Source organism: Aquarana catesbeiana, linkage group LG01 (genome assembly GCF_042186555.1).
Source record: "Aquarana catesbeiana isolate 2022-GZ linkage group LG01, ASM4218655v1, whole genome shotgun sequence".
Classification (NCBI taxonomy): Eukaryota; Metazoa; Chordata; class Amphibia; order Anura; family Ranidae; genus Aquarana; species Aquarana catesbeiana.
Window position 1 is genome coordinate 523,708,910 of NC_133324.1, and position 23,920 is coordinate 523,732,829.

At 43.2% G+C, this 23,920-nt stretch overlaps 1 protein-coding gene across 1 annotated transcript in view; it reads left to right on the forward strand.

Annotated features, from left to right (window-relative positions):
• NDUFA7 (NADH:ubiquinone oxidoreductase subunit A7) overlaps positions 1 to 23,729 on the forward strand; it is a 52,416-nt gene extending 28,687 nt beyond the window's left edge. Inside the window, exons 3-4 of the mRNA XM_073594468.1 lie at positions 15,839 to 15,988; positions 23,543 to 23,729. Coding sequence (XP_073450569.1) covers positions 15,839 to 15,988; positions 23,543 to 23,639 — 247 coding nt within the window. The 3' untranslated portion in view covers positions 23,640 to 23,729. The remainder of the gene's footprint in view (positions 1 to 15,838; positions 15,989 to 23,542) is intronic.
• The last annotated feature ends 191 nt before the right edge of the window (positions 23,730 to 23,920 follow it).

Genomic DNA, 23,920 nt, shown 5'->3' on the forward strand with positions numbered 1-23,920 from the left:
GCTTTAAATGTATATTTTTTTTTTTTAAACCGGCGCCATTGGCAGCCGAGTAAACAGGAAGTGACGTTGTGATGTCACTTCCGTGTTTACAATCAGGAGACTGGAACAAAGCTGTCTGTGGCTAGCCTCTGGAAGTGGCGGATCGTGAATCAGGTCCGTTCGTGAATCGGCAGGCCCATTCAAATCGGCGGGAAGGGGGGAGCGTCCACTCCCGCTCCTCCGGGATAACAGCCGAGCGGCTTTTAGCCGCATGGGTTGTTGTTATACCTGGAAAGCCGATCGCCGGCTCTAAACAAAAATGGTACTGGGATGATGCCTGCAGCTGCGGGCATCATCCCGGTATAACCCCCGAAAGCCGAGGCCGCACATCTGCGTACGCTTGGTGGAAGGGGGTTAAGCCTCCTTTCTAATGTCTTTTGTGAAGTACCAACCCTCTCACTTCCATTTGTTTGGAATGACTATTGCACATTAGTTGGTTGTTGGTGGAAACGTGCACTAGGGCCAAAACAACTAATCGATTATGAAATTAATCGATTACTATTTTCATAATCGATTAAATGACCAGTAACTTAATGGGGTTTAAAAAAAAAAATTAGTCCTTTTATAGTACAAAAAGAGCAAATCGCTACTGTAAAAAAATGAACCCTTTACAGTAGCGATTATCTGCTCTTTTTGTACTAGGGCTAATTTTGTTTTTTTGGGTTTTTAGGTTTTTTTAACCCCATTGTCACTAAACGTCTTAGGCCTGGTTCACACTTATGCATTTTTTGGTGCTTTTTGCAGAAACACACTACAGTTCATTTAACTGCTTGCTGACCAGCCGCCACAGTTTTACTGCAGCAGAATGGCCACGGCTGGGCGAAACGACGTTGCCTTACGTAGCTTCGTCTTTTTGGCCACTAGGGGCGAGCGCGAATAAATACCACCAAAAGAAAGCTCCCTTTATGGGGAAAAAAAGGACATCAAATTTGTTTGGGTACAACGTCTCATGACTGTGCAGCTAATGCGACAATGCTGTATCGCAAAAAATGGCCTGGTCATTGAGCAGCCAAATCTTCCAGGGCTGAAGTGGTTAACATGGTTTCCTATGGGACACATTCACATCTGTGCTTTTTTCAGCTGCTGCGTATTTGGAAAGGGTCAAGGACTTTTTGCAACGCAAAACTGTGCGTTTTTTGGTTCAATATACTTCAATGGAGAAGCTGCAGAAAAGCATGTAATGTGTTTTTGCAGCAATTTCTGTTTTTTAATCTGCCCAACAACAAATTGACAAAAAAAAAATCAAACGCAAATCGCAGCAAAATCACGTGCGCAAAAGTCAAAACGCACAGGAAAAAGCACTGCAAAAACAGATCAAAAGCAAACTGCATAGTTGTGTACCGAGCCTTATGCTGGCCGCACGGATCAATTTTCAGAAGAGAATATTCATACGAAAAATCTTTGTACATTCGCTGAATGAAAGAATGTTATTTGAAATTTTCAATTACTTTTAACATTCTGTTTTAAAGTGAATGTCATTTCTGAACAAAAACCACATACACTGTCTAAAAATTCCTTTCACCAAAAAGTTTTCTATTTATAAATTTTCCCGTCACTGTGGTTGAAAACTAAGGTCGATTTCACCCCACTAACGATTGGAAAATCGAACGTTCTTAAAAACAAAAAAAAAATTTCGGAAGGAAGACCTTGTTTTTGTATGGCCCCATTATAATATATTACAGTTCTGTTTGAAAATCTGCAAAACAGTCTAACTTTTATTTAAAAAAAAAAAAAAAAAAAAAAATTTGATCTGAGTCTGATATTTACCAGATTTAACCTCTAATAGTATATACAGTATATATCTCTTCTGTCTGTTGTTCTCAGAGTGGATTCGAGATTTTGCTCCCTAACCATATACTGTAGTTGGTTATTTATATTTTACCACTTCATATAGATATTTTAAGAATAAATTCCCTTTTTTTTTAAACTTAACCAAATTATACACCACACTTTTTAAGGTTTTTTAACCGATTAATCGAAACAATCTGCCAACTAATCGATTATGAAAATAATTGTTAGTTGCAACCCTAACGTGCACTACTGTATGCACACTACAAATACCTTTTTGTCCATGGTCCATATTCCCTAGTCTATCTCAGATGCAAGCAGGTGAGGGTGGCTACTTAGTAGGACCATGGACAATGAACGTAGCCACAGGAAGTCCGATCACAGCAGCAATTTGAAGGAGGCTAAGAGCAATAGACATGATCAGCATAACTAGCATAATAGACATAACAGCATAACTGGATCAGCATAACTATGAAGGTCATACCTGGATTCCACAATGAAGAAGTAGGGACAGCCCTTCTGGCTCTCCTAGACAATTTGTGTAATGTAAAGTGTGAAGAGACAATCGGTGCCAAAAATTAAAATTAATCTAAATACCAGTGTAAATACAATACAAATATCTCCATAGCTGCTATAACACTCTCAGTGATTCACCACACTTAATAAAAACGATAATTTCCTTATAGTGCAGCGCTGTGTGTCTTTAAATACAAAATGATTATACTATTTCTATTTTCCCTTAATGTCTTTTAAGACAGCACCTGAGAGAGAGTGGCTCCTCCCCTTGCCAATAGGAAACACCTCTTCCACCGAACTTTAAAAGGAGGCTCCTTCCTACATGTTGCCAGTTTTTCCCCTTTAAGGAACACATGGTGGGGAGTCAGGAACTCTTTGGTGCTGTCCTGAGAGGCCAGGCTTCCTGCTCCACCGTTTTTTCTCTTTTTACCTCGGAGAGCTGGTTCCTCCCATTCCACAGGGTGCTGCTGGATGGGCTCCTTCTCCCTCTCTGAAGTGCTCAGGGAGAGCCTGGGCTGCTGTGAGCGTCACTCCTGGGTGGCGGTGAAGTACAAGCGGACATCATTTTTGTTTTTTTCCTTTGCTCCACCTGCCTCCCCTAACGCCGCCGCCATCTTGGGGATGGCATTCAGTGACTGCATCTGCCTGAAGTGAGGTATCCGGAAGGGGTGGCGCCCACTAAGCAGGTGCATGGCGTAATTTCCACCGGAAGTTGCAGGGGGAGAAGGGAGGAACGGGGCATGTGCATATCTGCCGATTCCGGAGGAAGTGTCTTCATGTAAAGCAAAACTACCTGAAGGCTGGAAGAAGACCTTGTGTCAAATGTGTATTGATTCGCTAGTTAAAGAAGAAGCTTCTTCCGCATTCAGCGATTTGATTGCATCCATTGAAAAGCTGGATGCCACCATTCAATGGCATTTCCTACCCAAGAGGGACATTCCCCCTCCCATTCTAAGGAAGAATTAGATGAGGAGGAGGAAGGTATGGAGAATGCACCTTCTAAATACAAACTGTCTTTAGAACAGGTAGATGGCCTGTTAAAAACAATTTATACTACGCTGGGTCTGGAAGAGCTAAGAAGATAATTATCACTGCATGACGGGCTGTACGCAGGTCTCTGTGAGTCTAAAAATCGTACTTTTCCTGTGCACTCAGTAATTTCTGTGGCTATTAAGAAGGAATGAGCAGAGCCAGAAAGAAAGCCTTTCTTTTCTAAAGCCTTTAAAAGGCTCTTTCCTTTTGACGAAGATCCAGCGGTACTTTGCAATAAAAAAACAAAACTAGATGCAGCTTTTTCCCAAGTCTCCAGGTCAACTGACTTGGCATTCGAGTATATGGGTGTATTAAGAGATCACATGGATAAAAGGATGAATCAGCAACTTAAAAGGACTTGGCAATCCATTATGGGCAATCTTAAACCAGCTATGGCGACTACTTGTGTCTCCAGAAATATGGAATATTGGGTGAATCAACTCAAAGCCCATATTATGGCAGACTCACCAAAGCAAGAAATTCGACTTTGTCAGCCGCTGTAGCCTTTATTTCAGATACTTCAGCAGAATCTATTAGAATGACAGCAAGATTTGCAGCCCTAACTCGGCCAGGAGGGCACTGTGGCTAAAGACCTTGCCCGGGGGATGCGGCATCCAAAAATAAGCTTTGTTGGGGGGAACCGTTCTTGGAAGATTTATTATTTGGTCCTGACTTGGATTCAGTCCTAGAAAGGACAGCACATAAAAATAAGTCATTTCCTGTTCCTGCAAGTTAAGCTTTTTTTTTTTTTTTTTTTTTTTTCAATCTCAAAGGGCTCAAGAACAAAATGCCAAAACCCAAGAGAAGAAATTGGTCGTCGCAGAAGGGAAAGGGCAAAGGAAATGTCCTTTTCTATCCTCCTGCGCCAACCAACAAAACGCAATGACTTGTCCCTGCCAGTGGGAGGAAGGCTTCAGAATTTCCTCCCTCTTTGGGCCAGCATAACAAAAAGTCAATATATTCTGAGCATGCTGTCCCAAGGTTACAAAATAGCGTTTTCGTATCTTCCTCCAGAAAGATACTTTATAACAAACCTGCCAAGGGACTCAACAAAGGCCCTGGCTATGAAGAACCTGTTAAAGGATCTGATGCATCAAAGGGTTGTGACACCTGTATCTCCAGAGGAATGTTATCAGGGATTCTATTCTCACATATTCCTGATAAAAAAGGCATCCAGAAAGTTCCGTTTGTTTCTCCACATGAAACCTTTGAACAAGTCAGTCCTGTACAAGAAGTTTTGTATGGACTCGATCTTCACGGTCAAAAATATGCTGACCAAGGAATGCTTTATGGCATGGATCGACCTGAGAGATGCTTGCCTACATATTCCTATAACACCTCAGTCCCAAAAATTCTTGAGGTTGGCGGTCATTATGGGGAGGGAGGTGCTACACCTGCAATTCTGGGCCCTTCCCTTCGGCCTTTCATCAGCTTCGCAAGTCTTTACAAGAGTTATGGCAGAAGCCCTCACCCCTCTTCACCTTCTTCACCTTCAGGGGATTGCGGTAATCTCATATCTGGACAACCTCCTCTTCTTTGCCCCGTCCAGAGGAAGGAGGTTGCAAGAAGATCTTGTCAAGGCCCACAGTAATTTTGGAGTCCCTGGGTTGGATAGTGAACATTCAGAAATCAAACTTCAATCCGGCTCAACAGGTATAATTTCTTGGGTACCAAATAAATTCTGTGGAACAAAGAATTTTTCTCCCAGAAGAGAGAAAAAATCAACGTCCAGAATGTAGTAACTGTACTACAATCGAATCGGCAGATGTCGGTCTGAAAGGTTATGTCAGCCTTGGGAATGTTTAACCTCAACTATGCCAGCCATCCAATGGTCAAGAATCCATTTCAGGCCACTCCAGAGGTTCCTTCTACAAGTATGGAACCACAGGACAGAAACTCTAGATACAAGGGTAAAGATCCCCACCAGAGTCAAATGAACACGTTGGTGGTGACAAAATCAATCAATGCTGAAAAAAGGTTTACTTTGGTCCTTCCCAACCGAAAAAATTGTGATGACAGATGCCAGTATGTGGGGATGGGGGGGGGGGGGGGGGCACACATGGGTCAAGATTAGGCACAGGGAACATGGTCTCAGACCGAGGCAGGAAATTCCTCAAACTGGAGTGAGTTAAAAGCAGTCGCCTTAGCGTTGGCTGCCATCTCTCTAAACCTCCTAGGTTCCCATGTCCAGATTCTATCGGACAATGCCACTACAGTAACCTACCTGAACAAACGGAGGCACGAGAAGCAAAACTCTTCAGTTACTATGAGGAAAATTTCTGGAGTGGGCAGAAAAAACATTTACTGTCCTTATCCGTAGTCCATCTCAAAGGCACATTAAACGAAGTGGCAGATTTACTGAGCAGGCAGAAGGTTCAGGAGGCAGAGTGGAGCCTGAATTCTGAAGTTTTTCTGCGTTAATCACCGGGACCTGGAGCCATCCACAAGTGGACCTGTTTGCATCAAGGCAAAACACACAGCTCCCGCAATTCTTTTCCCTTCACAGGTTCTCAGGGAATAGACGCTTTGGCGCACCCTTGGAATTTTCACCTGGAGTATGCTTTTCCCCCATTACAGTTGATTCCTCTTGTATTGAGGAAAATACAGAAAGAAAGAGTGTTGATTAATTCTGATTACTCCATTCTGGGCAAAGAGCTTGGTTTTCCACCGTTCTGCAAATGGCAATCAAACCATTTTGGCAGCTTCCCCTCAGACAGAATTTACTTCTACAAGGTCCAGTGCATCACCCGGATGTAGCCAGGTTAAGTCTCGCTGCCTGGTATCTGAAGAGCAGATGCTTAGAAACAAAGGTTTTTCAGAACTTTTAATAACCACATTACTTTCCAGTAGAAAGAAGGTAACTAGAGCTATTTATGCTAAAGTATGGAAGGTCTACATTTCTTGGTGTCATTCAGAAAATAGAGATGTGAAAGACATTGTTTCAATATTAGAATTCTTACAAAAGGGGGCAGACAAGGGGCTTGCAGTCAGCACTCTTAAAGTGCAAGTGGCCGCTTTAGTGTTTCTTGAAAGATCAATTTCTTCAGAAACTCCTGGTTACAAGGTTTTTCAAGGCACTTACCAGATCCAGACCAGCTCCAGCTAAGCATTTTCCCAAATGGGACCTCTCAGTAGTTCTGCAAGCCCTCTCAAAGGAACCTTTTGAACCACAACAGACAGTCTCTCCTAAAGAATTTGACTTTCAAAACTGTATTTTTAGTTGCAATCACATCTGCAAGAAGAATTGGTGAACTGCACAGTTACCTTTTTTGTCCATTTATCCAGATAGGCTTGTACCTAAGACTGATCCAGGTTTTTTGCCAAAAGTGGTAACATTTCAGAACAGGTCACAGGAGATCATCCTGCCAACCTTTTGCTCAAATCCTTCAGAAGGAAAGGAAGGTCATTTTCACAAACTAGATGTGAGACGAACCCCATTACATTACTTGGAAGTAACAAAAGACTTCAGGTCCTCAGACTCTTTATTTGTTCTTTTTTCTGGAAACAAAAAAGGCCACCAAGCAGCGAAGAAGTCAATTGCTATATGGCTTTAATAAGCTATCCTGGTAGCCTACTCTGACGGGTCAATCTCCCCCGCTGGGAATTAGAGCTCACTCAAGGGCTCAAGCTGCTACATGGGCAGAAAGAGCTGGTGCCACCCCATATCAAATTTGTAAGGTGGCTACGTGGTCAAGTTACTTAACGTTTGTCTGTCATTACAGACTGGATCTTCTGTCAGCAGGTGATCAGGCTTTTGGCAGAAAGGTTCTGCAGGCCATGGTCCCTCCCTAGGGGGTAAGTCTCTTTTTATCCTCTCAGGTGCTGTCCTGAAAGACTGTAAGGGAAAATTCAAGTTAGACTTACCGGTAACTTGTTTTCCAGGAGTCTTTCAGGACAGCAACAACTCTCCCTATTATTTTTTTTGTATGCTGCGACTAACCATATCTTGATTATGTGTTCCAGCTTGAGGCCGGAGGTTCACTACTACTACTACTACTACTATCAACCTGTGGGAAGGAGCCTCCTTTTTAAAGTTCGGTGGAAGAGGTGTTTCCTGTTGGCAAGGGGAGGAGCCACACTCTCAGGTGCTGTCCTGAAAGACTCCTGGAAAACAAGTTACCGGTAAGTCTAACTTGAATTTTCCATACAATGATAAATATGACAGTGCAACCAGTCTATGTGAAAAATCAAAAATGTAATAAAAATTATGAAAGAACTCCTTTTTCTTGGTGAGGAAACAGTTCATATATCTTGGTGCATGAAACACAATCACCGCTGTGTATATCTGTCCTCTCTGAGATCAATAACACGTGCACACTATCACCAGCCAAATTGCCTGCTCACCTCACAGATGAGTTAAAAACTCAGGAAATGATCTCTCTTTAATTCCTCCACGTCTCAATAGCAGGAACTCCTATATTCCCCAGGCTGCACGTTTGTACTGGTAACTTTACTTGGGTAACTTCCAGGAAACGCCCTCCTTCTCTCACTCCTTACAGCTTGGCTTTGTTTTTCTCAATACGATTATTGACGATGACTGCGCCCTCTCATTGGGCCCCTCAGCAGTACATTCCAATGCTTTCTGATTATATTTTCTACCTTATTCTTTTGCCCAATACAATCCTATAATCCTCTCTTTCATTCCTTCCAACCTTTTCTTTTGTTTTCCAGTAACTCTTTCCTTTCCATATTCTTAACTGTCTCCAGCTGTTTATTAACAACTCCTGTTATAGCCTTTTTGTATAAACTTCTCAAACGGTACTGCCTGTTCCTCAAATTCTTCCTTCCTTGTACAGTTCCTTAGTCTAACAAGCTGCCCTCTTGGGATGTTCAATAACCAGGGTTTATGGTGGCAGCTGTCTATAGCAATATATCCATTCCTATCTGTATGTTTACAATAATTTTTGGTAAAGCTCTCCCCTTCATGTACATACATCTCTACATCCAAGAACACCATCTTCTGTTTATCATAATTCAATGTTCTATGTTTTTATCATTTTGATTTACCTGTCCATGAAGGAGAGGAGACTGGCCTCATCCCCCCTCCATATCATGAACAGGTCATCTATAAATCTATGTTAGCTGACTAACTCATCTGGTCCATGTTCGAAGACCACCTCTGACTCCCAGTGAGCCAAAAATTGGCCACACTGGGAGCAAATCGGGCCCCCATAGCTACACCAGTCTTCTGTAGATAATAACCCCCATCGTACCAAAAGTAGTTGTGCAGTATTCCAAATTCCAGACACTGCAAGAGGTATCTACGTTGTTTCTTATCCACAGTAGAATTCTTTAATGCCCATTTGACAACTTTCTTGGCATCTGTGTTTTCATTATGATATAAAGAGAGCCCACGTCTGCTGTTACCAGAAAAACGGGAGAGTTGTCAATTTTTATGTTCTCTAAAATCTGCAGTGGGTGTTTTTTGTCCTTTTAAATACGCTGGAGTTGATGTTACTAAAGGTTGTAAGAAAATGTCACGGTATTGGCCAAGTCTAGAAGTAAGGGACTCTACCCCATTGGCTATAGCCCTCCCTGGTGGATTCTAATGATCCTTATTTATTTTTGGCAGAAAATATATTATTGGGGTACTACATGAGGAAGGATTTAAATATTCAGCTTCTTTCTTACATAAGATGTTTTTCTTTGATCCTTTTGCTACTAATTTTTAAAGTTTTTCCTTATATTGCGTAACTGGATTGGACAACAGTGGTGTGTGTATGTGTCAATGTCTCCTAATAGGCTCAGGACATCAAACAATATCTGCCGGGCTAATAACCACCCCCTTTTTCTCTTCCAGAGACCGAATTCCTTTCTTGATATATTCTGGATCATATCCCTTCTTGATCTTTAGTTGTTCTAGATCATTCAAAACCAAATTTTTAAATACTTCAGTGAATTTATTATCTGGGGCCGGCGGGTTAAATTTTGATCTATTACTGAGTCCAGTACCTGATATATATTATTCTGAGTGGTCCTATCTGTAGTATTAGAGATTAAATATTTTTTGATATTTAACTTCCTCATATACTTCTGAATGTTGACACAAGTTTTAAATGTGTTAAGGTTCTTGGTAGGGGCAAATTTTAATCCCTTATCTACTAACTTAATAAGGGATTAAAATTTGCCCCTACCAAGAACCTTAATACATTTGAAACCTATGCCAACATTCAGAAAAATATGGGTGGCCTCAGAAGTATATGAAGAAGTTTAAATATCAAAAAATATTTCATCTCTATTACTACAGATAGGACCACTCAGAATAACATATCAGGTACTAGACTCAGTAATAGATCAAAACTTAACCTGCCGACCCAGAAAATAATTCATTGAAGTATTTAAAAATTTGGTTGTGAATGATCTAGAACAACTAAAGATCAAGAAGGGATATGGTCCAGAATATATCAAGAAAGGAATTTGCCATGGTGGGGGAGACTAAGAGGTTAAGCCTGAAAGCTTTTTGTGACTTCTCGATAGCGCCCCTCCCGTTGCCACTCTTGCCCATAGTGGGGAATCCAGCTTTTACCCCTGGACTCCACGACCACAGATTTCTGGATTTAAAAACAGAGCGGTCACGGGCTCAAAACTACATTTCAGGGGGACGTTGGATGACGAGACAACAAATTATGACTGACTCAGGCCTGTTGGGATTATCTTTCTGGCAGAGAGTCCAACTATTGCACTTTCTTTGCCTCTCACTAATTTTGAGCAGCTCTGCCTGGATCAATCTACACTCTCCCATGCAGTTTCTCCAGCGTATCAACTTCTGACATCACCACCAGCAGAACACACCCCCATATATCACAGGATGGGAGAGGGAGTTGGGGTTAGAACTGACTGAAGAACAGGTGGACAGAATCTACCTATTCGCCTCCAAGACTTCGATTTCTGCTAAACACCAAGAGGCGAGGTTCAAAGTACTAACCTGGTGGTGTCACACCCCCGTAAAGATCCACAAAGTGTTTCCCCAAAGCTCGAACTTATGCTGGAGGTGTGGGGAGGAGATCGGTTCTCTCCTCCACATCTTTTGGTCCTGCCGTCTCTTGCAGCCCTATTGGACTGCAGTCCATAGAATCGTCCAAAAGTTTACCGACAGGGAGATTACAAGGGACCCGACCTTCTTCCTCCTGCATCACCACAACATCCCCAGTAAGGCTTATAGAAAGTCTATCCTCCCCTCCTGATCACGGCTGCCAGGGGATGCATCCCACTATACTGGAAACGGACGCAGCCTCCGTCAATTGCCACCTGGTTGAAAAAGGTGGCTGATATAAGTGCGATGGAAGACTTGGCTACTGAAAAAGGCCTGCATGAGAAATATACTAAGAAATGGTTCTACTGGCGCAAATTCATGTACTCCGAGGAGTACGCAGGCCTAACTCTAAATCCCCCATGAAGAGTGGACACATCCGGTGAACTCGTTTGCCTGGGTGTTGTGTTAGACGGCTGGACAACCCCCCCTCCCTTTTTTTTTTTTTTTTTCTCTCTCCTTCTTCTCTTTCTTCCCACAGGAGGAGATGCGGCACACGGGGTGCTGAGACGCCTTGACTCAGGCATCGAGCGATTGCATCTTTGGGAAAAATGAAGATTGTATGCATATTAACTCTGTTGTAATGATAACCTCTGTTGCATCGTTGTGTAAGTGTTTTGATCCCACTCTGTTTAGTTCCCTCTCTGTATTATACCGTGTGTCTTTCTCCTTTGCAAAAAATAAAGTATTAAAAAAAAAAAAAAGGGAGAAATTCGGTCTCTGGAAGAGACAAGAGAGGTGGTTATTAGCCTGGCAGATAAAGGGGGGGGGGGGGTATTGTTTTGATGTCCCAAGCCTATTAGGAGACGTTGACACATATACACCACTGTGGTCCAATCCAGTTAAGCAATATAAAGAACAACTTTCAAAATTGGTAGCAAAAGGATCAAAGAAAAACATCTTATGTAAGAAAGAAGCTGAGTATTTAAATCCTTCCTCATGTAGTACCCCAATAATATATTTTCTTCCAAAAATACATAAGGATCATCAGAATCCACCAGGGAGGCCTATAGTCAATGGGGTAGATTCCCTTACTACTAGACTTGGCCAATATCTCGACTTATTCTTACAACCTTTTAGTAACATCAACTCCAGCGTATTTAAAGAACACCAAACACTTACCGCAGATTTTAGAGAACATAAAAATTGACAACTCTCCTCCCAGTTTTTCTGGTAACAGCAGACGTGGGCTCTCTGTATACCATTATTGAACACACAGATGCCAAGAAAGTTGTCAAATGGGCATTAAAGAATTCTACTGTGGATAAGAAACAACGTAGATACCTCTTGCAGTGTCTGGAATTTGGATTCCTGCACGACTACTTTTGGTACGATGGGTGTTATCTACAGACGACTGGTGTAGCTATGGGGGCCCGATTTGCTCCCAGTGTGGCCAATTTATTTTTGTCTCACTGGGAGTCAGAGGTGGTCTTCGAACATAGACCAGATGAGTTAGTCAGCTACCATAGATTTATAGATGACCTGTTCTTGATATGGAGGGGAGATGAGGCCAGTCTCCTCTCCTTCATGGACAGGTTACCATAATTCCATGTTAGTTTATGTTTTAGTATTTTGATTTAAACAGAAGATGGTGTTCTTGGATGTAGAGATGTATGTACATGAAGGGGAGATCTTTACTAAAAATTATTGTAAACCTACACATAGGAATGAATATATTGCTATAGACAGCTGCCACCATAAACCCTGGTTCTTGAACATCCCAGGAGGGCAGTTTGTTAGACTGAGAAGGCACTGTACAAGGAAGTAAGAATTCGAGGAACAGGCAGCACCGTTTGAGAAGTTTATACAAAAGGCTATGACAGGAGTTTTGTCAAACAGCTGGAGACGGTTAAGAATATGGAAAGGAAAGAGTTACTGGTAACAAAAGAAAAGGTTGGAAGGAATGAATATAGGATTGTATTGGGCTCTATAATATTCAAAAGAATAAGGTGGAAAATATATTCAGAAAGCATTGGCATGTACTGCTGAGGGATAAAGTTCTAAGGGGTTTCCCCCACCCCCCCATTCGTATATAAAAGAGCACCAAACTTAAGAAATATACTAGCTCCTGGAGTGTTAGACCCCCCCCCAGTAGGAAAATAGGAACATTGGGGGTTATTTATGAAAGGCAAATCCACTTTGCACTACAAGTGCACTTGGAAGTGCAGTCGCTTTAAATCTGAGGGGTAGTTCTGAAATGAGGGGAAGCTGATTTTATCATCCAATCATGTGCAAGCTAAAATGCTGTTTTTTATTTTCCTTGCATGTCCCCCTCAGATCTACAGTGACTGCACTACAAGTGCACTTGGAAGTGCAAAGTGGATTTGCCTTTAGTAAATAACCCCCATCGACTCCTTTTCTAACAAGCTTTTATGCGTTTGGGAGGTGCTTAGGAGTAATAAACATTATAGGTTTGTATTGTAATTTTAGGCATAAAATAATATAATAATATATAATAATTTTATAATAATTATAATAATATATAATAATTTTATATTCCTGTTTTAGATTGTAACGGGGGGTCGCCGTGGGGGTCAGCAATTGAGGTTGTGGAGAACACTTTTGAGTTACATAAATTGGTTATCCTGCTCTGGTGACGCACTTTTTAGTAATTAAAGGCTCAGGGGAAGCGGCCCGCCCATCTACTGATGAAGCCCAATGAGAGGGCGACACATTTAGAGGGGAGGAGCCAAGCCCATGATGTCACGCAGTCATCGTCAATAATCGTATTAAGAAAAGCAAAGCCGAGCTGTAAGGAGGGAGAGAAGGAGGGTGTTTCCTGGAAGTGAAGTTACCAGTACAAACGTGCAGCCTGGGAATATAGGAGTTCCTGCTCTTGAGACGTGGAGGAATTAAAGAGAGCTCTTTTCCTGAGTTTTTAACTCATTTGTTAGGTGAGCAGGCAATTTGGCTGGTGATCGTGTGCACATGTTATTGATCTCAGAGAGGACGGATATACACAAACTGTTTCTTCACCAAAGAATAGGAGTTCTTTCATAATTTTTATTTAATTTTTGATTTTCACATAGAATAGTTGCACTGCGATGTTTATCATTGTATGGAAATAGAGATCGTATAATCATTTTGTATTTAAAGACACACAGCGCTGCACTATAATTTTGTGTAATGTGTGAGTTGCCTCAGAACACTTTACAGGTACAAGGCTGTGCTACCTGTCAAACTAAGCGGTTGCGGATAGCTCTAGATCCCACAAATGATTATGCGGATCACTGTGCTGACATGTAGGCTGGAGGCTTCGTTAATAAATAAGCCACGACAGCCTGATTGTAGCACCTTCTGTGAAATACTTTAAATGTCAACAAATTCACATGGAACCCTAGGGTTACTCCAGAGGTTCCAATGAGCGATTTCTGGCTCTTAAATAGGTTTCCACTAACGCCATTGATCTTTTTGGCTATCTATAAGGGAGTAGGGCTGGGAGATTTTCCCCCCCCCAAAAAAATCTGCAATTTTTTTTTTTTTTTTTTTTTATAAAAAACTCGATTCACGATTCGAATCCGTTTTTTTATTTTTATTTTTTTTTTTTTTTATCTTAAAGTGCATCAACAAACAAAATTTCAAAAAAAAATTTAAGTGCATTTTAAACATTCTTTGCAAGGAAAATGTACCTATCAACAACAGCAGGTTGAGGCAAGCTCGGTGGTGACAGGTGACACTACATCACCGTATACTGACACGCCGCTACATCACCGTATACTGACACGCCGCTACATCACCGTATACTGACACGCTACATCACTCAGGGATGTAGTGTGTCAGTATTCAGTGATGTAGCATGTCAGTATACAGTGATGAGCACATTGCTGTGTGATGTCATATGGGGGTATTGTCATATATTGAGCACAGTGCTGTGTAATGAAATTTAAGAAGGGTGAATATATAGAATGGGATGTGATGTGACTTCTCTCCTCTGAGGTATTATTCTTTCTGGCAGTGATCACATGGCTATCAGTATCTCATGAAATACACCATACAGGCAGCTCTGACTCACCCTCCCTTCTCTCTCTCTCTCTCTCTCTCTCTCTCTCTCTCTCTCTCGCTCTCTCTGCAGCCCGGGAATGTCCCTGTGATCCCCCCACCCCCTCCTCCTTCTGATATCACAGCCCTCCAATACACAGTAGTGTTCCACCAACAGCCTCGCCCATTACCCCGCCTACACACCCACCCACCCATGCACAGAGTCGGGCCTCGCGGACTAGGCCGAAGCCGCGGCCTCGCCTGAAAAATCGTGCCTGCAGCTCCTCAGGCCCGGCGCAGTGCTGTTAAAAAAAAAAAAAAAAAAAATCTAAAAAAAATCGATTTGAATCGATTTGACCTCTCAACTCGATTCAAGATTCAAATCGATTTTTTTCCCAGCCCTATAAGGGAGTAATTCTTCCCAATGACCACAAACGTAAGGAGCCTTCTTCCATCTGACCATCTCACTAATGAGTTGTAGATCTAGTAAATTTTAGCAGGGGTTTCTGAGACTGAAATGTTATTTCAAGGGTTCCTCTGTTTTGAAAAGGTTGAGAAAGGCTGCGCTAGATGGATGGGTAACGGATCCCCATCTGTCTTTAGCAGGCAGGATCAGATGTTGGCAGGCTGTTGACACCTGCTGCTCCAAAGAGGGCAATAGAAGGTCCGAAACAGGTGAACCCTATCAGTCCGGCATAAGACCCCCTACACATGGGGAGGGCTCTGCTGGAGTCTGCCTGTTCAGTGGGGAATCTGTCTGCTGATTCCCGCTGAGTAGGCAGAGTGGACACAGACACTGCCCACTCTCCTCTATGGGCAATCGGATGTAAGTGGCCTGCCTGTCCATTTACACCCAACTGCCATCCGATCAGCCATGGCTATTAAATGAATGTAGGTGTCCATGGACCTGCTTCCTAAGTGGGCATCTTCACAGCATCTTTCACTCAGTGTGAAATGATGCAAAAAGCCATGATGTCATCACTGCCTAAGAGGATCATGCATATCACAAAACCAGCTGTGAAAAGCCTCTAGAAAAAAAATAAATAAATTTTATGGAAGTGTGGTTGCCGGGGGAATGGATGACAAGGAGTCGGAGCCCTGAGTTAGGCTTTAAATTGATTGTAAGGCTTAGTTTTTAATTTTTTTTTAAATAACAAACATGTCATACTTACCTCCACTGTGCAGTTCGTTTTGCACAGAGTGGCCCCAATCTTCGACTTCTGGGGTCCACCGACAGCGCTGGTAGCTCCTCCCTGCATCTTATAACCCCTAGGAGAAGCGCTCCCCCGGGGGTGTTACCTTGCGGGCACGCTCCCGAGTCCAGCATTCGGCGTCCATAGACAGAAGTTTTTTTTTTTCACCTTAATGCATAGGATGAATTAAGGCAAAAAAACATGAGGGTTTACAACCCCTTTTAAGGCTACTTGGACTCATATTTTTATCTTTCATTTTCAGGACTCCGCCACCTCCTGCTCTACCCGTGGGTCCAAGTCATAAATTTGCCAACAACTATTATTGTTCACGTGATGGACGCAGAGAAGCTATGCCTCCTTCAATTATTATGTCTTCCCATAAGGTTCTAGCTGCTGGAGAAACCTTAGTCAGGTAAGTGATTTAACCTATTACACAGGGTTGAAGCAAAGATTTATGGTCTAAGTTTAACTTTTAGTTTTGCATAGAGTGGGGAAGGCTGGGTTAGAATCTCTATCAGGTTTTGCTGTAATGCGAAGTGATTTTGACACCAATCTGTTTTCCTTAGCGATAATTGCTGACTACTGACCATTACTCTGCTGGCTCAGCACAGCCCCTGGATTGCTGGTCACTCACAGCCTACCCCTGTGCATCTATAACATCTGCTCAGGCTAAAGCACACAAAACATGAAGTGGCCTCAAAGTGGCTGCTAAATGTGAAAAGTTGTACAGCAATGGTTTTAGAGTTTAGTAAAAATTGATTGTATAAAGTACTTCTAAACTAGCTAAGCAGTCTGATAGGGATACGATGAGGTAGGTGACATAAAAATGAAATTAATGTTCCTTATTATGCTGTTGCCATCAAAAGCACAGAGCAGCTCTGATCCTCCTCCTCCCGGGTCCCCTGCCTCAAGTGCTCCCATAGTAAGCTGCTCCTCCCTCCACACTCCACCAGCTCATGCTGCTGTGTCTGAGGGGAATAAGAGCCTAGAGCATCTCTGCTCTCATGCACATCGCTGGATCGAGATCGGGCTCAGATAAGTATGGGAGGGGGGGGCTGGCGCTGCATACTGAAAGTAAAAAACTTCTAGCCTTTAAAGTGGTTCTAAAGGCTGAAGGTTTTTACCTTCATGCATTCTGTACATTATGTCACTTAGCTCCAGAATGTTTATTCAATGACTGGGTGTCATATGACGTCCAGCCGGATAACCCGCGATTGCGCGCCCGGCAATCGGTGGTGTGGTATGTCAGTCTGACACACCGCATCACCGATCTTGGTAAAGAGCCTCTGACAGAGGCTCTTTACCACGTGATCAGCAGTGTCCAATCACGGCTGGTCACGTTGTAAACAGGAAGAGCCGTTTATCGGCTTTTCCTCACTTACGTCTGACAGACGCGAGTAGAGGAGAGCTCATCGGCTGCTCTCCTGACGGGGGGTCTGTGCTGATTGTTTATCAGCACTGTCCCCCCATGGATGCCCGCCCAGGACCATCAGGTATGCCACCCTAGACCACCAGGGATGCCAATCAGTGCCCAGGCAGCTGCCAATCAGTGCCCATTAATGCGTGCCAGTGCTGCCTATCAGTGCCCATCAGTGCTGCATATCAGTGCCCATCGTCCGTGCCACCTCATCGGTGCAGCTTATTTTTTTTTACAAAATTTTAGAGCCGAAACGAACTTTTTTTTTTTTTTTTTTTTTTTTTTTCTTCAAAATTTTCAGTCTTTTTTTATTTGTTTAGCAAAATATAAAAACCGCAGATATGATTAAATACCACCAAAAGAAAGCTCTATTTGTGGGAACAAAATGATAAAAATTTTGTTTGGGTACAGTGTAGAATGACTGCGCAATTGTCATTTAAAAAGTGAGAGCGCTGAAAGCTGAAAATTGGCTTGGGCAGGAAGGGAGGTAAGTGCCTGGTATTGAAGTGGTTAAACTACATATTTAAACAATGTATGTTAACAGATTGCTGTACACTTAACTTGCTTTATATAGCCCACACTAGGGTGGGAGACAGACAAAGCCACCCAACTTATACCATGTCCAAATCTAGTGATAAATAAAAGCTTCTGACACCTTTTGGATAAGCCCTGAAGTGTGCAACAGGAGCAGATCAGAAGGCCAACACCTGCAGGTATTAACAAGCAATCATTAAACACGGGTTTGCCCATGCAATCCCTGCATGGAGGTTACGCCCAAGAGCCTGTCAATTGAATGTTGCAGAGTCCATAATTTATGTATGTTTCTAGTTCGGGGGGGGGCAGCTATTGCCCAAATCCTAGTACAAAAAGTCCTGATTAAACCACACCCCACTAGCTGTGGTTTAATTGCTGAAAGCAAAGAGTGTAATTGATGGTAAACGTGGAGTAGGAAGGAGTTAACTGGTTGCAGCTTCTGCTGATCTGAGATTGCCAGCCCCAGCTCTGCTGATTGTAGTTGTTAGGGCCTCCTGCCTCTAAATGACCACACTAATGGTGGACTCCTGTCACACAAAGCACATTCACCCTGTGTTTGTAGGAGGTATGAAAACACCCACAGCAACCAGTACCCAAAGTGAGCGCATCCTCCCAAGGGTAACCACCATGTGGCCATCTACCAAAATTAAAACAGGTGTCATGTGGAACCAGAGTACATGGTGTAGCTTTGCAAACCAGATGAAGTCTGCTGAAATACTCCTAGGACAAGGGTGTCCAAACTTTTATCAAAGAGGGCCAGATTTGATGAAGTGAACGTGCACTAGGGCCGACCATTTTGCCTGACATTCTTTGAACCATTAAAATTTGGTCTAAGTGAATTCATTCGAGCACTAATACACTGCCCAACAAGAATTCTCTTGCCTTTGTGGCTATGTGTGAGTAAGGAGAGGAGTGTGGGCATGTTAATTTGGATATACCATATTTATTGGTATATAACGCGCACTTTCACTTTAAGAGGGAAGTTTCAGGGGGAAAAAAAAACCATAAATTTTAAATAAAGAACTGTAAAGCAAAATAAGTGTCAGTGCCCATCTGCAGCCTCACAAGTGCCAGGAATGTAGCACCCACCATTGCAGTCAGTGCAGCCTGATTGATGCCCATCCATCTGCAGCCTTGGAGGGGACAGGGAGGGGGCGGGACAAGCGCCAAAAGATTACATACAGGAAAAACTCTGGTTTTCTTTGCGGCCTCTTTAATAGAACGCCCCGCCTCCTTTGATGGACAGAACAGTCGTCCAATGGCAGCGCCGGAGACGGGACTTCCTATTACAGAGGCTGCTGTGTAAACCGGAAATACTCCTGTGTGTACGGCACTCGTCCTGCCTCCTCCCTGTCCCCTCCAAGGCAGCCAGCATATATTTTTTGTGGCCCCGGCACTGGGAGATCGTTGGGGGCCACAAAATATATATATTATCCTTCTCTCTCTCTCTATATGTGTGTGTGTGTGTGTGTGTGTGTGTGTGTGTTATTATAGAGAGAGATCTCTATCTCTCCAGATAACCAGACTGGCCATTCAAATCCGGAACACGGGCCGCGATTGGCCCGCGTGCCGGACTTTGGACATGCCTGTCCTAGGAAGTTCGCCTACTGCTTCCCTGATTGCGCGCTCTCCCTTGGTGTATATTGATGATGGCACCAGGGAATACTCACAAAACCACCCTTTAGCTGTCCATTCAGGGGGACCTGCAGCATAACAGGCTGCATAATGTCCTGGTATACCAACATAGTTCACCTGCCTCTGCAGCCATGCGCCCCTCCCCCCATCTGGAGGGAGTCTGGATGCCTCTGCTCCAGCCATGCAGTACTCTCTTCCAAAGATTTGGAGAAGCCAGCGGCCGTGATCCATCCATATTAATCAGCAAACATCAGGATTTCAGCCAGCAACAGAGGATATGGTGCTTGACCAAATGTGAGTAAGGGAGGGCTCCCCTAGGGCCTCAGTGCCCACAAGGATAGCTGTATCTCCTCCAACAGAGAAAGAGCCTTTGTGAAAATCAAGTTTGACATTTCTTTTTTCAATGCTCTTTAGGAATCCCTTAATTTGGACTATTTCAAAGAGCATTGCAGCACTGGAGCTGGTATCCAGGCAGTAGATAACCTGTACTTGCTGGCTGTGCATCTGTGCATTAGGTGGTTCCCCTTTTTGCTCCCATCCTCTGTCCTAAAGGGAGAGGACACAAGGCGGAATGAGCCTTTTGCAAAGCGAGACAAGGTGCAGACAATCGCCCTGTGACCAGCACCCATCCACCTAGGGAGACCCAAATGAAGTCACAACACTAGTAGGGAAAAAGGGATACGCACACAGCCAGACTCCCCAGACCAGCCCTGCTCGTCTGTAGGTAGTACAGAGAATCATCTCAAAACCCCTGGTGCCCCCTTCACCAGGGAGCAAGAAAAGATGAACTCCCATTTGCCTATTTCTTACCTTAGGGTCAGAGTCTTCAGGTGTCCCAGACCTGCTTCCCTGCTTAGTCCCCTCCCTGGTGACTTACCAGCACAGGACAAAATGGCTTTCACCATCTTCTCTGTAGCCCTGAAAGGTCGAGCAGTGAGGATCCCGGTCTGGTGCTGTGGATCGGACGCCTCCCCTGGAACAGTGCATGGAGCGTGTAGATACCAACAACCAGTCTGCTTTCAAGTTAGGAGCGCAGTCCACTACGCTATTGAGCTGAGCACCGAGCATCAGGGCACCATAAGTCCGCACTGTCCCCCAGAAGACTCACCCGAGTCAAAATTCCACACTGCCAGTTTACCTGAATCTACTGGCATGCTGCTGACCAGACTCCTGTGGAAATTGGGGGGTCCCCTGAAGTAAAAATTCAAGACTCCCTTTCCAGGGCAGCCCGAGCTACCTGCCTCCCCAGGTTCACTGCCCCTGTTCTGGAATGCTGTAGCCGGGAGGCCCCTGCCATCTAGCACGAAGGCCAGAGAAAAACAACAAATTTCTTCAGCGTTCCTGTCTGGCTAGAGGAAACACAAATACTGAGGGGCTACTGCCTGTGGTCTGTCTTTTATGATGTGGATCATCATGTGTTTCCTGTGCTAGGTGGGAGGAGCCTATCTCTCTGTAGGCTGTCCTGGAAGATGACTGGGGAAAGAAAATCGCTTGATTTCCCCATCAACACAGTCACTGTTAATGGGGGGAATCCATTCTGCAGAGCCATTGTATTCTAATGGCGGGTGGGAAGGGTGGGGAACACAGTGAATACAGCTAGCAGCTATAATAGCCGCAAGGAATAATCGCATGGAAAATCCGACATGCTGGTTGTACCCAAGTCATACAATTGACTTGGATATAATCAGCCTGCCCATAGCTGCTCCCTGCTGAACCAGCAGCAGGGGACTTCTCATCACAGGATAGTGTATATCCGCTGGCGATGGGGGCTCCCCAAAGTGAAGAAAAAGCCCGGACATCTGCGATCTAGTGTCCATGCTCCAGTCTTCAGAAGTGAACAGTTGGTGCCCCCCCTCAGCTCAGCAGGTAGAATAATTGCCCAGGACTCTGGCGGGGAACAGTATGTTGTAACTAAATGCCTGTACAGCGTGACATGACATCCTACATGAAGTCTGAAGCTTCCCGGCCGGGCCCCCTACTGGAGCCCCAGTGATACCCCCTGTAGCCCTGTAAGGCAGCCCTGTAAATTGCACATATTTATATAGTGCTTGTCATTTTTCATACACACACATCTCTCTCAATGCTACATCAAGATCCATCTGAATGTTTTAAAGACAGCTAATTTAAAATTATAACACACTTACAATGCTTATTAGCATTGTAGGAATAAGCCTCTAACAAGGTTTATTTGAACCAACTTTTTATTAGACAATTACCATACTAATAAAAAAAAAAATCCACAAATGAAGCTAAAATGTATAAATGTCCGTACAGGAAAAAAAACCTGCCTTTACAACTCCTTTAATGCTATGTTGGTACATAGGAGAGCTGGAATTTAGAAAAAAAAAGTGAACAAAGGTGAACTTCGCCTTTTTAATGCTGGCCCTTAAATTGTGTGCTTGGTGTCCATTTCTCCTGTAGGCAGCAGTGTACTGTATGGAATAAAGCAGAATTTATTCCTGAGTTTTGCACTTGGCCACTATGGTAAAGAGACTGCTGCAATCCCAGTTGACGCCTTCTGAGGGAAAACACATCGGTCAGGAGCTACCGGTGTGACGTTAAGATGCACGGACAATACTGCAGGTTGCCGGGCCGACACAACATTATTTGCTTACGTTTAAACGATACCCTGTAGGTGCAAGTTTTTCATTAAACATTTTAGTTGTAAACCCACGCCAAAAAAAAAAAAAAAAAACAAGCAAGACACAGGCATAATGAGCTAGTATGCATAGCATACTAGCTCATTATGAAATACCTTAGATCGAAGCCCCCACAGCGGTCCCAGTACACCGCGGTGGCCAGCGACATGTCTCCCGAAATTATTTATGGGAATCGCGGGCTCCAGCACTGTGATTGGCTGGAGCCGCGATGACGTCACTCCCGCACATGGGCGCGTGAGCCGCTGGTAACAAGACAGCAGCTGAAGAAACTGCACAAGCGAGCAGCTTCTTCAGTGCGTGTGTGCCCATGACGGCACATGCTGATACAGTAAATATCTCCTATACGGTGCAAGTTTAGGAGATATTCACGGTTCCTACAGGTAAGCCTTATTATAGGCTTACCTGTAGTTAAAAGTGGTGTGTAAGCGTTTACAACCACTTTAAGGATCATGCAATGATCCAATCATCTGTGAATCGGGAGCCTATATTCACCTCAAGTCCCAGTGAGTGGTCTGTAAGGAGCAGAGTTTATCTTACCAGGATATCCTATATGCTCATAAGATCCCTTGGGGATCTATGGCTCTGGTAAGCGGCCATCCATTATACTTATGGCACGGTTGATTGCTTATGATGATTATGCACTAGCACTTTTAAGTAATACTGCACTACCCTATTGTGTAAGAGAGATGGATGGACACTCTTATGCCCCGTACACCCGGTCGGAAATTGATCGGACATTCCGAAAATTTAGGATTTTTTCCGACGGATGTTGGCTCAAACTTGTCTTTCATACACACGGTCACACAAAGTTGTCGGAAAATCCGATCGCTCTGAACGCGGTGACGTAAAACACGTACGTCGGGACTATAAACGGGGCAGTGGCCAATAGCTTTCATCTCTTTATTTATTCTGAGCATGCGTGGCACTTTGTCCGTCTGATTTGTGTACACGTGATCGGAATTTCCGACAACGGATTTTGTTGTCGGAAAATTTTATATCCTGCTCTCAAACTTTGTGTGTCGGAAAATCCGATGGAAAATGTGTGATGGAGCCTACACACGGTCGGAATTTCCGACAACAAGGTCCTATCACATTCCGAACGTGTGTACGGGGCATTAGTGGGTCACGATACTTCAATGATATGACAAAAAGTTCATAAATTAGTTTTAATTTATTTTGGATTTAATGCACCAGTCCCTTTTTTATATTAATTTTATGTTTGTTAAGAATTTTTCTTTGCATCGTACACTTGATTGTATGTCTATAAGATCCAAGCGGTGTATATGTATTGCTATAATTATTTTAGTTAATTATATGCTAGATTTTTGGATTTTATCACAATTGTTTTTTATTACCCTGCAATGTAATACATTTTTTGGTACATGATCCAAGACCGTGCACTAATTACACTTTAATAAAGAAGAATTGTATTCCTCAGTGGACATCAGCAAAACAATTGCAGGGCGTAAAAAAAAAAAAAAATATTCGCACTGCAACTAAGGCTTTGCTTGTAGAACATGAGTGAGCTTGTCGCTCATCAAGCATAGCCCATCAAACTAGTTTGGTTTCCTGTGATTGGAAGAATAGTGAAAATCTCCAATTCTGAACTGCAATACATGAGCCATTAAAGTGTTCTTTTAAATTAAGTACATTCCTCTTCAGTGTTCATGTTGTGCATAATTTTAAATGGTTTTTAATTGTAAATATTATTCTCTTGTAGCTCAGATTCAGCAGTTTCAAAAGCTACAAAAAAGCCAGTGACGCCTGGAATCTGCCCTCCTAAATGGAAATTGTCAAGTGATCAACCATACCTGTGAACACAACGCTTCATGGAAGATTTTTCATATTAATCCTATTAAACCCAATATTAATTAGCTGTACTGTAAAATAAATAAACTCTGAAAGTAGGTTTCTTTTTTTTTTTTTTTTTTCATAATACATAACAATCGTAAGATATACAGTAGCATTGCATACTCGAAGCATTAACATCAGATTTAAAATTATGGTTCTTTTTTCACCTTTTATCACGCTACATCCAACTTTAAACTTGTCATATTTTTTTGCCGAATATGTAAGCCCAGTGAATATCTCCATCCAG